The 18,744-nt window shown below is 42.6% G+C and overlaps 1 protein-coding gene across 1 annotated transcript in view; it reads right to left on the reverse strand.

The window, feature by feature from the left end:
* TTC21A (tetratricopeptide repeat domain 21A) overlaps positions 1–18,744 on the reverse strand; it is a 76,703-nt gene continuing 57,959 nt past the window's right edge. Inside the window, exons 20-29 of the mRNA XM_014519619.2 lie at positions 16,930–17,118; positions 12,427–12,537; positions 9,737–9,818; positions 8,643–8,793; positions 7,236–7,397; positions 6,379–6,574; positions 4,207–4,431; positions 3,220–3,340; positions 1,103–1,170; positions 1–999 (exon numbers count right to left, since the gene is read on the reverse strand). Coding sequence (XP_014375105.1) covers positions 922–999; positions 1,103–1,170; positions 3,220–3,340; positions 4,207–4,431; positions 6,379–6,574; positions 7,236–7,397; positions 8,643–8,793; positions 9,737–9,818; positions 12,427–12,537; positions 16,930–17,118 — 1,383 coding nt within the window. The 3' untranslated portion in view covers positions 1–921. The remainder of the gene's footprint in view (positions 1,000–1,102; positions 1,171–3,219; positions 3,341–4,206; positions 4,432–6,378; positions 6,575–7,235; positions 7,398–8,642; positions 8,794–9,736; positions 9,819–12,426; positions 12,538–16,929; positions 17,119–18,744) is intronic.

Consider the following 18,744-nt stretch of genomic DNA (forward strand, 5'->3'; position numbering starts at 1 on the left):
TGCTCATTTATTTTTAGTGAATAGATTAATACATTTTTTTTCAAAAAAGATGGTTTAGTGTTATTAACTATAAAATATAGCCCATATTTGCTGGTAAAAGAACTTGAAATATTACATTTAATAGGTCTGTGAGGCCCCAGGAATGCTTAAAGTAGGGGTGTTGAACACATGGCCTGCAGACTAGATCCAGCTAGTTTCTTGTGCACTGGACTACCCTCCTTCACAGGTCTGATTTGACTTACGGGCTTGTTGTTATGACTGCCAAAGCCCCTGAAGCAGCGACGCTAATCCCCATGGCCCTTGGAACTACCGTTTCAATGCAGCTCTGGAAACCAGGGAGTTAATGCCTGCCACTTCTCCCACCCCAATAGCCATTGCGGAAATCAGGGGTTTAGTCACACTTAGTGACTAAAATAGGTGACAGGGGAAAAACGGGGAGGGCAAACAGCAATGGTGTTTAGTCTTTGGGTTTTAGAACCAAGCTGAAATGGTGGGAAGAACGCCATTGCCACTCACAGGTTGCCCAGCCCATGGGAAGCCTGAAGGTCTGGATCTGGCCTGCAGAAAATCCCCTGTTTAGGATCGAAACAAGTTTGACATCTCTGTTCTAAAGCAATCCTTCAAAACTTTAAACTCTGTTCTTAGCATTATGCCGAGCCTGAATCTGATGTACAAGAAAGCCTTTTTATCCCTCCCCAACAGGATAAAGGAGCTTTCACTTGGATATAAACATAGTCTACTCCTACTGGAAGGCTTCTTCACCTTGCCAGAAAGGGGTCTTAAATAAAAATGAGAATCAGGCCCATTTTTCTCTTTAGAAAGTCTAAAATTCATAATCCTTACTAAAGATATGTTTTTATTTCTAGTATAAGTGACATATTTCTATGTCAGAAAATGTTATATTAAAGAAGAACTCTATTTTTAGGGTTTGAGACCTCTTTGAGCCTTTTCCAAAATCTCTTCTCTAATTTTGGGGTAACTTGGGCACACCTTCAAGACCTAATAAAAAAGAAAAGATTGTCAGTTATAACTTAACTTATTCACCCTATGTTTCATGATGTAATTAACAGTTTTATCATGACATGTAATTAACAGAACTTACATCATGACAAACTTCTATTGCTTCCACATATCTCTTATCTTTTAGGTAATTGAAAGCAAGTTTAAAACCTGGAGAAAAAAAAAAGGAAATGAACATGCTGTAATTGGAACACAAGCCTATATGTCCACTTAAGTTGAAAGATTGTATTAGACAGTGCTTCAAACAAAAAAAACTATAATTAACTAAAATTAAAATAGGATATACTAAAATTAAATAAAAGATAATGAAATTGAAGATGTGCTAAAAAAAAATTTCTGTGTATGTTTAATTGGATTAATATATGTGTTGTGTTTGATTATTAAAAAACAAGGACACAAAAGAAAAATTGCTAATGGATACAAAGAGGTTACTTTAATATAATTCAGCTTGCCAGGATGTGTTAGACATTTTTCAAGATGAAACTATTTCTCCTGGGATGCAAACGGGCATTAAATGTATTGTAAAAAGTAATTGGGGATCCTCCTGTGCTCAGATGCTTGCAAAATGGCCCCTATGTGACTAACTTCTCAGGATCAGATCTGGACTGGCAAACTGGTATAGAAGGGGTTGGGTGAAATTTAATTTTCAATTTGCAAAAAATGTTTCAGAAAATTCCACTCCAGGCATCACAAAACCCACTCACAGCGACTACATTTTGGACTGCCACAATGTAGTGTCTAAACATAGGTTTCTACACACGCACAGAAGTGCTCCAGTTTGAGGAAGTAGGCGTTTAGCCGCTGCCTGCTCTCTGTTGTTACCCAAATGTAGGGGAGACGCTCATCCTTTTGGCATGCTCCAAGCATGTATAGCAAACACAAACAGCAATGAGTTCAGTAGGAAGCTTAGCAGCCACAGTCACTTTCACTCAAAACAGAAAAAATGGTGCCTACCTATAACGTAAGAGCCCAGTAGATAGAGCATTTGTCAAGGAAGCAGGAAACCGAGCTGTAGGCCCCAGAGTGAAGGGATTCAAACATATTTCCCAGCTCCACAGAGATTGCTCATACCACCAAGATATACAGTAGTCTGAGTGGAGGCATTCCCTACCCCTTCTACTGAAACTGGACCACTGAGCACTACCATGGGGATAGAAGGGCAGGCAGAGGGAGGCTGAGTTCATAGTCTCATGGGTTCCTGCCAGATGCTAAATTAAATCATGCTATGGGATCTGAAGAATTTTATCTGGATGCCAAAATGAGTGTGTGCTATGGCAGACGTTCAAGGTCTGGCATGGTAGGATGCATGATTTTGGGGATCTTGGATAACACTCCTCAGATCCTATTGTGCATCTACCAGTGCTCAGGGAACCTAACATCAGGGAACAGCTCCTTGGTGCTGGGCTGCCTGCATGCCCTTTAAATATGCTGCTGCATGGGCAGCCCCGGATCACGGAGCGGCCGCCAAGTCCTGGACTCTCTGTGCCGGCATGTTCAAAGGGCATGCATACAGTTGGGATGCACACATGACTTTTAAAGGAGCAGGCATACAGGGAGCCTGGGTTTGGAGAGTGGCTGACCAGTCTCAGGGTTTCTGTGTGCCAGCATGTTCCAGGGGCACTTTAAATGGCTGCATGGGCAGCCTAGCATAGTGGAGCTGGTCTCTGATGAGAGGCTTCCCATGAGATGGGTTCTCCCTCAGCTCTGGGAAGATTTTGTTTCCAGTTCTTGTTCTGGGATGGTATATACATTTTACTTATTTGGAAAAAAAATCCTGAGTAGGGACTGGAACTAAGAAATCTTGTCCAAATGTACCCCATCTCTATACAGGACTCTTCTGAATTTAGTCCTTCCTATACATAAAAAGTACCATGTACCTGGCCAAACAATAAGCTTTCACTTTTTCTCCAATATTATTAGCTGTCATTAAACTCTTGGCAGTATTAAACTTTTAGCTGTCATTAAAACTCTTCTTCCTGTCATTTGTTATACCTTTTTTTAACCCCACCAACGTCATGTTGATTACATCAGCATAACTGAAGACAGAAATTACCATAGCCCAAGTATTTCTTGCATTTTTAGACCATGTAAAATAAAGTTGCAGGATATTTAATATAATCTTTTACAATGATTTAAGAATGAATATGCTGGCTAATTTTCAAGTAGGATTTAAAATAGAATAAATTTCTATCAACTCACCAATGGCAGGGTTTGCTTGATTACTATATTTCCAAGCTAATTTGTAATTAGCTGCAGCATCCTTATAGGCCTGTTCTTTCTCCATAATAAAACCCATGTATTCATAAGCTTTTGAACACGACTAAAATGGATTACAAATTAATATATTTTTACATCATTTTAGCATTCTCTAGATTGTAAATCAGGATCCTAAATTATATTTTCTATTTAAATACATCAGTAAAACAATACAAAAGTACTAGATCTTGCCTATTTTTTTCCTTAAAGGTGTAGCTTGATGCTTTACTGTCTAGCCCATAAATATGTACACTAAAACACACAGGATATTCAACTTGGCTAATCTCACATTGCTGTTACAACCTTCACTTTTACATTTCCTGATTTTTATGATTTTAAATCTGAAACCATAACTAACTAGTTAGCTATTCAATTACAAACCACTTTTTGCATTTAGGGTCAAATTCTGCTCCCACCAAAATTAACTGTAAAATTCATGTTTTGGTGGTGTAGGAGTGATGTTGTAGCTGTGATGATCCAGGAATTATGTGAGAAGCTAGGATTGTTGTGGCTGATATCTTTCACTGGCCCAACTGCATGGTTGGGATAGACTTAGACAAGCTTTCAAATGTGAAGCATTCTTCTTCAGGTCATATTTGAAAGATTGTCTAAGTCTATCTCAACCATGCAGTTGGTCCAATGAAAGATGTCACCCACAACAATCCTTGCCTTTTGTCAAATTCACAAATTGAATAAGATGAGAATCTTAATCATCATGACAATCACATTGATTTTATTCCATTAGTCAATTTTACTGAAATACAGGTTCCAAACTGTAGCTGGTCTTTAGAGCTTTTACTTTTTGGGTTAACTTTCAACGGCTCTTAATGAAAACAAATTTCCCAGCATTGCTTTGGCATTTGTACTCCAAACTAATCAAAACGCATTTTTACCTTTCAAGATCTCCTTGTAAACATCTTTTCTTCTCACCTTGTTGTATTGTAAACAGCGTTTCAGTTGCTCCATTGTAAGATCATACTTTCCACTGTTGCAGTATATATCAGACAGTAAAATCCAACTTTTTTCCAACTCTTCTGCATCTGACACAGTCCAGTTAGCTTTAGCTAACCGTTTTAGTTGGGTTCTGGCCTTAGGAGTCTGCTTAAGGATCATGTAGGCTTGGGCCATTGCCAAAATGGCTTGAACACTTTCTCTCTAAGAATATATACATATTGTAAAGATTAGAAAAATAAATAATTAAATAAAAAATGCCAGTTTGAAGAATAAGCTCTTTCCATGATTTGGAAATATTATGGGTTTAATTGTCTTTTATAAGGGTTAGCAATACTGTCAATGGTTTATTAAAATCAATAGGCATCTCAGTATTTCTGACTGCAGTACTTAATTTGCCATGAGAAGATTAGAGATGCCAATTTAACACATACCAACGCTCCTGCTCTATTCTTAAGAGTCCATCCACATAGTGTCAACTGTATTTGAATGAAAGCTCTATAATAAAGCTAAGTATATAATTTTGACAGGGGGCAAGCTTGGGGCCGAGTCTCAAGTCGGCCTGCCCACCTCTCTATGTAGGGCAGTCTGCCCAGTTTCTCCTGCCACGATTTTGTTATTACAATAAACTGATGATAAATACGGGAGGCTATCCATTCTATGCCCTGATGCCAGGGAGCGCCATCCACAGCTCTGTACCTCCCCTTCACCATGGCCCATGCCATGCAGACAGCATCCAAGATGTTATCATACTCCTGGCCACAAGTTGGACCAAACCTAGTCCTCCACCAGGTCTCTCACACACCCACGCACACACTCATACTGCCCCCCTCTCACAGGAGCCTCTTGCACTCCACCCCCTCTCACAGGGTCTCTTGCTTGCTGCAGTATACTGTGACCCCTCCACTCTGCCCTGCTGTCTCCTGGAGCAACCCTTCTGGTCATCAGGCTTATCTGAATCATGCCTTGGTTGGTGACATTCAGTCTCTTGAGTCTCTCCTGTGACCCTCACCTGGGTAGTGCCAGCCAATTCACCAACTGGAGGACCAACTTCTCCTTAGCCCCTCACTGGGCTCCTTATACACAACACCATGATCTTGTGGGGGGTTGGCAAGTGTGTTGCCCTTCTGGCCATCCTTCAGCCCTACTCAACACACCCCCTGGGGCTGCCCTTCCAACCATCCCTTCAGCCCTACTCAACCCCGAATTACACCCAGTCCTTCAGGTTGTGAAGACACATCTTACTCTGGTAGGGCCCACCAACTCCCCTGCTCTCTCAGGGTCTCTCAACTGCCCCCTTCTCTAGGACTCCACAACTGCCCCCTCCCCAGGGCCTCCAGGGTCTTGCACCCTTGTGGGCTCAGGTGGTTGCAGCCATGCCTGGCCCCACTCCTCCCTCTTAGTAATCCACCCAAAGGTGGGGGCTTGGGTTTAGGTGCCTCAATCCGCCTTACACAGGGGAGGTTCATGGTCCTGGTATTTTAAGTGGGGCTGCCATGCCACTGGCAGTCCCACCAGGCCTCCCTATCATGGCAGGGTACAGTTTTAGATTGTGTCCAGGACCACTGAGGCCTCCTCTGTCCCCATAGCCTCACCCTTACCCCGAAGGTGTTCCAGGAGCAGCTCAGCCTGATGCTGCCTCCTTGGCTGCTCAACACAGACTGCTGCCACTCTGGCCTATGTTAAAAAATGGCTGCCCTCATTAGGCACCTGGTGGCTGCCTGCTCCTGCCCTTAAAGTGGCAGGCACCAAAGGTAAGCTGCTAAGTGCTCTAGCTCCTGTTTGGTGAAGCATTTAAACATATGGATAACTTTAAACCTACATAATCATTTGGAAGGGTACTTGTATACTTCCAGTTAAGCAAGCAATGAAAAGCTTTGCTGGAACAGGAACACCCTTGAATTGCAGAGTGAAGCCCTTGTTCCCCAATATCCATTTGACTGGAATGAAAATTCCTTGAGTTAACCAGAACCTCAATAATGCACACTTATTGTGCACTTCACATGGTTAAGGATTTATTAATGAAAAATGATAAAATACTACAATTTAATCAGGGCATTTAAAAATATTCTTGATAAAAAAAAAACATGCATGGGGCTGTTAGCATTCTACAAAAGAACAGAATGCAAAATGCACTGAAGAATTTCTTACCTCGTTTTGGGCCATTTCTATAAAAGCACTAAGAGCTTTCTCCACGTTACTTTTGTCTTTTGTGGTCATCAAACAGCAGTTCTGTAGCATCTTTAGTTGATTTTGATCATCTTGGGATCGAGGATAAAACTCCTTCAGTAGTTTCTCAGCTGTGCACACCCCATGTTGCTGAGCTTCTTGCTTCTCTTTTAAGTTACTGATAACATTAAACTTCCGATATTTCAAAATGTGTTAAATACAGCTGAATGGTAAAAGCAACTGCTCTGCTCATCCTTCACTTTTAATCACACCAGAGCAGGGATGCATTTATAGTCGTACATACACAGAAGCAGATTGTATACATATTCAACGTTATTAAATCACAAAACCACTGCCCCCATCCAGAACAGAGCTGAAGCACCTTAAATTGCCATTACTTGTATACCTACTTTGTGACTAAGTGCAGGCTATTACGTTTTAGGCTTCTTAGTCTAGTAGTTTTCACAGCCACTAAATACTTCTCAACATTTTTAAAGACAGGCAGAGGGCAAGGCAGGTAGCACTTTAGAGACTAATTGGTTCAGGGAAGCATAAGTTTTTGTAAGTGACAGCCCACTTTGCAGACTAACATGGCTAACTATCTCTCTCTACTCATGGAAGGCAACATTTTTAGAGGGAAAACAAGTATGTCAAAAGTTTCTATTTTGTGCTCGTGAACATAGTGAAGAGGGGGCAGCTGAACTGAAACCCTCTGTCTCTGTACAGAAATGACCAGACCTTGAATGTTATTCTCAAATACTTCTTGGGAAATGAACTTGATAGTCCAAGACTTTTCTCTGTTACTAATCATTTCCAGAAGTGCTGGTCTGGTTTCTTACCTGTTCTCTTCATTAAGGCCTTCAAACACTTCTCCTCCTAATATCTCATTATCAGGATTTAGACAAATCTGAACCATACTGCTGATGGCTCTCTGACCCCACTCACTGTCCTTTCGAGCTTTGTTGAAATACTTCAGTGCTTGATTGGGTTGTCCCATGTGCCTGTTTGAGTAAAATATATCATGTTTAGTTATAACATGTGTGTGAGATTGTCGTCAATCTTAATGATAAAGGCATTCCCATATTTATTTACATAAAGTATTAATAAAACCTAATATTTCTCTTAAGTATATTATGGTTCCATGTACATGAAAAATTATCTTGGCAGAGTACTAAGTTAATGCAGTTACATTGTTTCTAGAACCTGAGCTAGCGCATTTAGGAGTATCCTGTAAAGATATCTACAGAATAAGGTTTTCTGTTGCTTTTTTTTTGGTCTTTGAGCACTTTAAAGCCCCTACAGGCAATACTAAATAAGCTGAACTGTGCATTGTATTGTATCGTGTGTCTTGATAAAGCTGTTTATTAAGTTCCAATCAGGTCTACCTGTGCAACCCACTGCTGGCCATCAAGTTTCACAAGTAGCCCTGAATATGCAATTTGAACTCTGTATGGCTTCAGAGCTCAAATATGAGCAATTTAGGCCTGTGGAGTTTTTACTATACATGAGAAGGAAAGAACCCCAGCCTGACTGTCAGATCCCAGATGGAGCCTGTAATCTAAAATCTTTCTACTTGTCCTAATCTTATGTATGAATCACTGAAATATAGTATAGAAGTTTGCACACAATGTCAGTTTTACAGTCATGTTTTAAAGCAGGACCAAACTTTAGGGTTTAATTAAAGTAGGAAATCTTCTACCTTGATTTTCCTGATTGAAAAAGGTGTTTTATAAAGAACCATATTTTATTCATTGCAAAACCTTATTTGATAGAATTTAATGTATTAAACCAAAAGACCTCTGGCAATAACCTGACCCTATTGAAATCAATGAGAGTTTTGCCAGTGACTTGAAAGGGGCCAAACTTTCACTCCTTGTTGTTGGAGCTGTATACAACCTCAAGTCTCTTGTAATAAACCTTCTGAAGTTGACATACAGGTCAACCAAATGTCTTCTATTGTACTCTGTTCTTTTATGCTACCTATGACTGTACTGTATTCATTTGGCCTTTTTCGCTCTATGCTCTAACACACCTCCTATTTCCACACAAAACCTATTTGCTTAAATTTGTACTGAATTCAATTTCCAAGCAAACCTATCTGCAAAGAATAGTTCTCACAAACCAAAATGCTTGGTTCAGTTCATCAACTGAACCCTGGAAGTGGAAAAATAGGTAAAGGTGGAATGATACAACCCTGCTTGTCAGAGTATTCATAATATTTACAAGTATTACTTTGTACAATTTACCAGCAGTAAAGTCCTTTGCAGTAGTTATAACCAGGCTCTAAAGGTATTCGAGTTGAATGTTTCCTTGCCATTTCAAAGAAGAATGTAGCTTTATCAAGCTTACCACTTCTTCTTAGTAAATCAATTAATCTTTCCATGACTGAGAAGTTATCTACAAATTACACAACACAACAAAGTAAACCTTATCTTCATATTTAACTAATGCAGATTGTATCAATCTTTTTTAAGGTAAAACTTTTATTTAAAGTGTTTTGCTGTTGATAGTTATCAACATATGGTAATGCTGCTTGAAGAATTTAAAGCTGGGAAGAGGCTAAGCCTCCCAATGATGAAACAAAGGAACCTTGAATTCACCAACTTTTTAACACCTTTAAAAGTGCTAAAGCAGGGCTGTCCAACTGGCAGCATGCAAGGAGTTAAGTCATGGCCCCCAGGCTCCCCCCCAGCCACTGCTCTCTCCATCACTCTGTCTCTCTCCATCACTCCAGCTGCAGCAAAAGCTGGGGTCTCCAGGCAACTCTTCCCTCCTTTAGCTTCCACTTCTTGCCCCTGCCCCAAAGGGTGGGGCAGCAGGGCACAGCCTGCAGTGCTGGGGCAGCTGTGACATGATGCAGTAGAGGACCCTGTGGCTGGTGAGCTGAGAGTGAGGTAGGGCACTAGCATGTGTAGTACAGTGTGGCAAGGCATCTGCTTGCACAGTGCAGGGAAAGTAGGGAGGTGCCCACATGTGCTGTGCTGTTGTGGAGGGAGAGGGGAAAACCCAGGAAGCATGCAATCAAGGGGACCCAATGGCTCGAGCTGATGTGACTTGCATGGCAAGTAATCCCCACTAGTGTGGACCAAAAGGCGTGTGCTTCCAGCCACTTAGGATATGGACACCCCTGTGCTAAACCATAGTCCCTATAATAAAGTTTCAGACTTATTCATCTTTTCCCTTTAAGTGTCATGGCATCACAAAAAATCTTCATACTATAGATGATGGTACTTGGAAGCATCGTAGATGAAATTAGAAAATAAGTATATCACATAATTTCCTTAGTTATCCTTTTAAAGTGGGAAACTCCAGAGAAAGTATTTGGTTTAATAGTAGATACCTGGTGCTTTATCCAGAACCTTCTGGTAAAGGTATATAGCTTGCTCATACTTTTGTTTTCTAAACATAAGATCTGCCATCATCTAACAAAGAACAAAAGTGTTGAATGAAAAGTTGTAATGAGTTAAATTCCTTGCAATAACCAGGAATGTGAAATTATTCTACTTTTCTTGAAACAAGATAAACAGAAAAAGATATATTAATAATAATGGGGAATGGAAACTAAATGTAAAAAATCTGAAATATGCAATAAAAAACCCTCTGCAATATCCTTGCATACACAGGGGGTGCATCCAGACAAGCATGCACGTGTGTTTCTTTGGAGACAAACAGCAATGGCACATATTTGTGCTGCTGTTAGTTGTCCCCAGGGGAATGCCCTTGCATGTGTGCTCTGGCACAGGGCAAATTATCCCAGATGGGATATGGGAGGCTGGGGCCAGCACCTGGGCTGGCCCCAGCAGCCTTACCTGAGGTCTGGGTGGCTCCTGGGCTGCAGTGACAGCGACCCGTGAGTGCAGAGCTGGGCTGGCAGCTAAAATGTGGCTCTGGCTGGCCAGGCTTTAGTTCTGGATGGCACATGCTGCTGCCACATGCGCTTTGCCATTTTCTTTTAGCATGCTTTTTTTTTTATACCAGGATTTCCCAGTATCTAAATTTGGCTCCATGCTACAAATATGCGGCATGGAGAACCAAATCACATATGTGGGGTGTGTTTTGTGGTCCCTCAAAAGCCTTTGAGGTGCTGCACAGTGCAGGTACATACTCATGTGGATGCACCCATGGAGTTATTCTGGAATCACGCTATAAAGGGGTGCAGAGATGGCTTTTTTTCCAAATTAACTTAATCAATTTAGGAAACAAATCAAGCTAAACCATAAAAGGGCCCAGTGATCCCAAAATAAGAGTGTTCATATGTAAAATTATTCCAAAATAGCTATTCTGCTACTTTATTCTGGAATAACTGTCATATCTACATGAACCTTTGGATGGACACTTGAATATATATAAGAATACTGTAGCTTCTTGTTTTGAGGCTGAATGCTGTCATATTTCCTCAGGGGGCCCAATGTATTCTGTGCCTGTGGAACATGCCATGAAATTAAGTCCTTGTCAAAGATATTAAAGCTTTCAAAAAGGTATGAGAATTTTCAGTTTAAATATTTCTCATCATTATGATTACAGTAACCAGAGCATCAAAACATGAACCAACAGTAAACTTATACAGAACTGTCCTTCTGCAGTCAGTCTGCTGACAGACACAGCAGTTGAGAAGCATGAATAGCCCCATTCATTTAAATAGGTTAACTATAAAATGCAGATAAGATGATTTAATTGTCAAGATTGCTAGCTATTCCAGATAAAATGACTACTGCACTGAATGCTATATCATCTGACTTAAATTGCATTTTATTAATATGGTGTATGTCTAGACTGCAGCCCTTATTGGAAGGACTAGAGATTCAAAGAACAGGCTATCAAGGTGTGTGGCTAAAGAAATACGATAATGAATATGTAAGGGGAAGAGCAGAAAGGATAAAGGGAAGAAGAGGTTAAAAGATTTTTCTGTGTGCTTGTGGCTGGTTTTGTTTTAGTAGGCTTGTTTCTTTAAATAACATTGAAGAGCCCTGAATTGGGAAATGGTTTCTTTGACTGTTACATATTGAAAGACATAATATAACAAGTAAAAACATATCAATTTAGCATGTGGAAAACATCCATGCCATCTACTGGCTCAATCTTAGTTTTATGTTATAGGACACTGATAGGTAGTTTGATGTCACCAAATGATGGTTAAATGCATAAACTGAAAAGGAATTCTTCAGCCCCACCGTCTACTTTGTACCGCCTTTAACGGCATCCTTTATGAAACTATCCTGCTTCCTAGCATTCTAAAGAGGCATTAACAGATCAGGATGGGCCTGTCAATTTCAAGGCTGCAATTGAAGGCCCTCATGAGAAACAAGATGATGAGCCCCCATGAATAGGTCAACCAGTTTGGCCAGAACAATCTTGGATATTGGAGGCTAGTCTTCGGCCTGTGAAAATTAAAATGAGCATCCCGGGTGCAGGGCGGGGAGACTGAGTGGCATGAGCTGGGAAATAGGAAGCCCTAGCAGACAGCAAAACTGCCCTAAAATCGATTAGCTTGGTTAGAGGAATGACCATTAAAAAGGGGAGATGATTGTTAACACCTGTGAAGTAAAGAACGAATGGGTCATTAACAGGCCACTGATTTCCTTAGGTGCCTGCACAGTAATGTCAGAGCTGTACCACTCCACCCCCATCTTTGCCTGCAGCTGTGTCCCATATGGTTACCCTATCCAAGCTGTTCCTGTAGTCAGTGAGCATTGTTTACCATGAGTTGTGGTAAGTGCATACAGTGGATGACTGCACAGCCTTTTACCAGTCCCTAGCCTATGCGCTTAAATGGAGCACCCTATACAGAATTCATTTCTGGGATATATACATTTGATTTTCCTCTTTCCCCCTATTTTTCCCTAGGATCCTTCCCATATAACATGTTTTTAGTAATCCCAGCCTAGCTTACCCTCTGTTTCAACACAGATGCTTGGGCAGCAAGCATAATATGCCAGTATAAGAGTAACAGCCTTTAGAAAGTTCTGAAAAAAAGTCAAAACAATTCTCTGATGGTCAGACTGTCATCTATTATATACTACCCATTTATACCATTGCTGCAATTTCATTGCTATTGTCATCTTGAAGAAGCAGAGCACACTGATGTTCACATGACTCGATGTCGCCATATAGCAAATAAAGATGAGCCAACTGCAATGTAACCTGGGAATGAGAGAAAGAATAATTAGAAATGAATAATTTTAATGATTATTGCAATTGCTACTAAGAGTCATCTTTGTTTTCTTGTTGATTTAGAATTCTAATCACAGAGGTTAGATCCAGCTAAGGTCTATACAGTCAAAATTACTCCAATGCAATTCTGATTGACTTCTGTGAAGTTACATTGAAGATAAATTTGTCCTGCTATGAAACCTACTCCATCCTCCTGCCAATGAAAATTATTCCCTACAGCAGGTTCTTCAATGCTTTGTCTAGTCTAGTTTTAGTAAACCCAGTGATGAGGATGGAATTATTGCTCTTGAAAACAAACAGGCCCAAGTGATTTAGTTTCCAATTACAGAAAAGTCTCCCTACATAGTACCTGAATTTTGTAAAACAGAGTAACATATTGCAGAAAAATATACCTATGGTAGTAGTGCTCTCATTTAAATGGAAGGTTCAGATGTTCATCAGAAACTCAGCCTTGTAACATACTGATTGCTACTGGCTCTCAGTGGAGCCAGCTGAAGCTGAACATACATAATGTTTTAAAGCTGTATTCACCATGGAGCCTTCATGAAAAAGGAAAGTAAGAATCTGATTTGGGAAAATCCTGTTGAATTCAATGAAAGTTTTGCTTGTGCCAAAGGAATTCCTCAGCAGCAGTCAGCAGTCATTTGAATGCCACTTTGCATTACCAAGCAGACCTGAGAATCCAGCCAACCAAATATAAAAAGGAGTTTTCTGGGCTCAGTCTTTACTGTTTCAGCAGTCTAAGAAAAAATTATCATTTTTCCTTACTTGAAATCAGGATTGGTGTTTCATTTATTCTATGAAATTGTCTTTCTGCTGATTCTGCTTATTACTTTTATATATGTGTTCATGAATTCTCAGGTCAGCTTGCGAAGGCACTTAAGGCAAGGGATGTAGTTGTCATGGGTGATCTAAATTACCGGACATCTGCTGGGAGGAGCAGTCAGCCAGGTCTGACTGCTCACGAAGGTTCCTTGCTAAGATACAGGACCTCCACTTAACCCAGGAGGTGCACAGTCCCACCAGGGGAAATGCCCTGCTGGACCTGGTCCTGGTCACAGGTGATGACCTGGTGAGGGGACTCCAGGTTCTTGACCACCTGGGTGACAGTGATCATCGCCTACTGGAATTCACCATCCAGCACAGGGTGCCAAAGGCCTGCAGCAAGGCAGCAGCCCTTGACTTCAAGAGGACCAACTTCAATGAGTTGAGGAGATTGGTAGGAGAGGCACTGGGGTCTTGGAGAGTAGGGGAACTGGGTGCCCAAGATGAGTGGTTGTTCCTTAAGGAGACAATACTCAGAGCCCAAGGGTTAAAGATCCCAACGAGAATCAAAGGGGGCAAGAGTGCTCAAAAGACCCCCTGGCTCACCAATGGCATTTGGGAATGCCTGATCGCCAAAAAGGAGGCAACCTAGTGGAAGGGAGGGGCTATCACCAAAGAGGAGTATACCTCCATCGCCTGGGTCTGTAGGGGGGCTGTTAGGAAAGCTAAGGCAGATATGGAACTAGGGCTAGCATCAAGGACAACAAAAAGTCCTTTTTTAAATACATAGGGAGTATGAAGAAGGAACTGGGTAATGTGCAGCCCCTGCAGGATACGCTAGGAATCTGGTGGTTGCACCAGAGGAAAAAGCAGACCTTTTTAACAAATTCTTTGCCTCCATTTTTTTGTGCAGGGACCGGGACTCCCCCACTAAGATTTGGGACAGACTCAGGAGAGACTCCGCCATGCCTAGGGTCAGGGAGAACCGAGTTAGAGAACTTCTGGAGGGGCTGGACGTGTCCAAATCAGCAGGTCCAGACACTCTCCACCCCAGGGTGTTGAGGGAATTGGCAGGGGTTATTGCAGGGCCCCTGGCATGGCTTTACGAGCACTCGTGGTGCTCTGGCCAGGTGCCAGATGACTGGAAGAGGGGCAATGTGGTCCAAAAAAGGGAGGAGGGAGGACCCAGGCAACTATAGGCTCATTAGTCTTACTTCGATCCTGGGGAAGCTCTTTGAAAAAATTATCAAGGAGCACATCTGTGAAGGGCCAGCAGTGAGGATGATGCTCAGGGACAACCAGCGTGGTTTCATTAAGGGCAGGTCCTGTCAGACCAACCTGACTGCCTTCTATGATCAGGTCACAAAATCATTGGATGCAGGTGTTGTGGTGGATGTAGTCTTTCTGGACTTCAGGAAGGCCTTTGACACTGTCTCCCACCTCATTCTCATTAAAAAGCTAGGTGAATGTGGCACTGATGCCTACACGGTCAGGTGGGTCACAAATTGGCTGAGGGGCCGCAATCAGAGAGTGGTGGTGGACAGGTCATATTCAGCCTGGAGGGATGTGGGCAGTGGGGTTCCCCAGGGCTTGGTCCTTGGGCCCGCACTGTTCAATGTCTTTATTAGTGACTTAGACGAGGGGGTGAAAAGCAACCTGTTTAAATTTGTGGACGACACCAAGATTTGTGGGGGGGTGGGCACACCAGAAGGGAGGGACAGGATACAGCTGGACCTGGACAGGTTACAGGGATGGGCAAATGAAAATAGGATGGGATTCAATACTGACAAGTGCAGGGTGCTGCACTTGGGCAGTAAGAACCAGCAGCATACCTATTGGCTGGGGAACTCTCTTCTCGAAAGCACAGTGGCAGAAAGATCTTGGAGTCATTATCGATTCCAAGATGAACATGGCCCGACAATGCGAGGACATGGTCAGTAGGGCTAACTGCATCTTGTCATGCATCTACAGATGTATCATAAGCAGATCCAAGGAGGTGATCCTCCCCCTCTATGCGACACTGGTCAGGCCACAGTTGGAGTACTGCGTCCAGTTCTGGGTGCTGCACTTCAGGAGGGATGTGGACAGCATCGAGAGGGTCCAGAGGAGGGCCACTCGCATGATCCGGGGACAGCAGGGCAGACCCTACAAGGAGAGGCTACGGGACCTGAACCTGTTCAGCCTTCACAAGAGTAGGCTGAGGCCATCTATAAACTTACTAGGGGGGACCAGTGGGGAAGGACTTACTAGGGGGGACCATGGGAGAGACCTTGTTCCCCCGAGCACCTCCCGGAGTAACAAGGAATAACGGCCATAAGTTGCTAGAGAATAGGTTCAGGCTGGACATTAGAAGACACTATTTCACAGTCAGGGCGGCTAGGATCTGGAACCAACTTCCAAGGGAAGTAGTGCTGGCTCCTACCTTGGGGGTCTTTAAGAGGAGGCTTGACGATTACCTAGCTGGGGTCATTTGAGCCCAGTTTTCTCTCCTGCCTAGGGCAGGGGGTCGGACTAGAAGATCTGCAAGGTCTCTTCCAACCCTACATCTAAGAATCTATATGTTCCCCATGTTTTTGGATGGATGCATTTTAAAAAATGAATACATTTAAAAAAACACTTGGAAAAAAAATATTTCTATTTTTTCTGGGAGTTCTGAAATGCTTGGAATACAAGTTTAAGAATTCATCCATGGTGACCTTTCATTTTTGTACTATTCAAAAAAATATCTTGGAATTAAAAAAAATACAGCTGGCTAACTATTCTTCTACCTCAGTGTTTCTCAACCTTTCTAGACTCATGGCACTCCTCCATAACTTTTCTGAATTATGTTTCATCCCATTTCAAATCTAATTTCTTTCTTACAATGCTTACCTTTGAATACCCCATGGCACGCTTAAAGGATCTCATGGGGTGGCAGAGTATCCCTGAGCATGGTGGGGGTGGCACATATGGTCTGTGCTGCCAGAGGCTGCTTAGCAAGGCAGACTGTGACATTAAGGGTGGGACATTAGGCTCCTGAAGGAGGCAGTGGTCCCTGCAGGAGGTGGAAGGGGTAATAGTAGCCATGGGAGGTGCCGAGGCTGGTGCTAGGTAAGGGCAGCAGGGGCAGGACCCTACTGTACCCCACTATTTCCATTGTCTGCCCCCTCCTTGCCCGCAGTCTGTACCTGGTAGGGTGAGCACAGCCCCCAATGCTGTGACTATTGTTTTGGTGATTTGCTCCAGCAGTATGTGAGGAGAAAGTGAAGAAGTTGGTCTAAAATGCATGGCTCAATGGCCCTACATCTATCTGCCCTCAGCAGAGTGTGCTGCTTGGAGTGCGAGGGTGGTCAGCGCAGGAGTTGGTAAGAGGCAGGGGCATGAGACCCGAGAGGAGCAGCTAGGGACAAAGCCAGTTGCCTGCAGGACACTGGTGGGTGCCTGACTGGTGGAGCAGTGAACACTTACCTCCTTCATAGAGACCTGGTGCCACAGCACCCCTAAAGAAATCTTGTATCCCAGGGTGCTACCACACCCTAGCTGAGAATCGCTGTTCTAACTTAAACACACACATAAGTACTGTTGAATAGTCTGACTTGGGTTTAAGAAGCTGTTTACTTTACTGTCTGTTGGAGTATAAAATAGTGCCTCTTTGTAGTTCTTAACAGCTTGCACGTAGTCCTTCTCGCTTAGGTAATGTTCAGCAAACTGAACGCAGATCAGTGATGCACACCGCTTCTGAGAAGGAATCAGTTCAGGTTGTTCCAGAGGTATACGGTTCAGTACCCTCACCTGTATGTCAAAGGCCTTACGGAATAAACAAATAAACAAAAACTTGTCATAATTTTCTTGGGCAATAGTACGTTGTAAACTTTCATGGACTATAAATGAGTACAGATGTTTCAAAAAGGATTTTTTAATTCACTATTTTAAATACATTGGGTGCATCTACATGTCACTGTGCTTTAGTATTTCCTTGTAGAAGTACTGTGCTGTGCATGTAGTGTGTCATTAGATTTTGCTGCTACGTTGCCGTAGCAGCACACTAAAATGAGGGAGAATGCTGCTACAGCAATGTAGCTGCTGGTCACGTGTAGACCCATATGATCTCTACGTTACTGTAGTGCGCCATATGGCAATGTAGCACATCGTGTCATGTAGTGGATCGTGTCATCACACATTTTCTATCAAAATTCGGCAGCTACTTTCATTTTAAGCACATTTAACTCATCCTTATTGTTTTTCGATATATTAAATCTTAGGTCTATTGCTTAAAGCACTCCCCTCCTCCTCATTCTTCGATGCATGCAACCAGCTACCATAGTGTGCATAAGTTTATGGTTAGGACATTCACTTGGTAGGTGGGAAATTGTTTTCAAATCCTTGCTCTGCCTGGTTTAGAGCAGCAACTTGAACTTAGCCCACTTTGCAAGCAGATGTCCTAAATACCAGGCAAATGGACATTCTAGGATGAGTTCCTTTCACACTAACTATTTACCACAAGGCAAGATAAGATCTGAGCTTGCAGCAAAACAGCTGCCTTGCAATAACTACAGTAAAGCTGATAGGGCTGGGCTAGCCTATCTAACTTTGACTGAGGAATAAGCTCCCTTGCATTACAACAGCATAAGGGCATGCATGCAGTCATTTACTATGAAGAGGCCGATGTGATATGATTTTGCAGTAGCACGTTCATACCCTCACTTTAGTCTGAAACTGTTCTGCTTTGTATAAAGTAAATTGTAAATTGTAATAAGTAAACTATAATTGGGATAGGGACTTGAACATGACTGCTCATATTATTGGTGAGTCCCCTCACTACTGGCTGTAAAGCAGTGGTCTCCTACCTTTTTAAGTAGGAGATCATCTTTGACATTTAAAAGCAACCCAAGATCTACCATGTGCTGCCACCCCCTGTCCCCACAACCCAGCAGGTAAGTCTGTGGGGAGGGAAGGGGGGCGTTGATCAAGGCAAAGGGAGAAAAAATTATTTGGGGGAGCAACTCCCCAGCAGGTAAGGCCCACCTGGCCGAGGCCCCGCTCAACCTGCCTCTGTGGCACTGTCCCTCACCACGGGGGCGTCGATCTAGCCCCTGCCCCTTCCCTCCCTGATGGACTGACCTGCTGAGCTGGGGTGCTTGCATGCATGCACGCGGGCACTCAGCCTCCCATCCCAGCCTCGGATCAACTCTAAGAGGCTCCGAGATCTACCACTGGATGGAGTGATGTAGAGTTAATCTCAATCTTCACCTCTTCTCTCTGGCCCACTGAATATTTATTTATAGAAAGTGGGGATAATGGGTGCATCTTTCTCTTCCACACTTCCCTTCTCCCTCTAGTTTTTCATGAGAAAGTTTAATGTAGGAACCTAACTCCATAAACGGGGCTTACAGCTGAGAATCTCAGGCAGAGGTAAGTGTGTTTCCCCTTTCC

The sequence above is a fragment of the Alligator sinensis genome, unplaced genomic scaffold, assembly GCF_000455745.1.
Source record: "Alligator sinensis unplaced genomic scaffold, ASM45574v1 scaffold885_1, whole genome shotgun sequence".
Lineage (NCBI taxonomy): Eukaryota > Metazoa > Chordata > Crocodylia > Alligatoridae > Alligator > Alligator sinensis.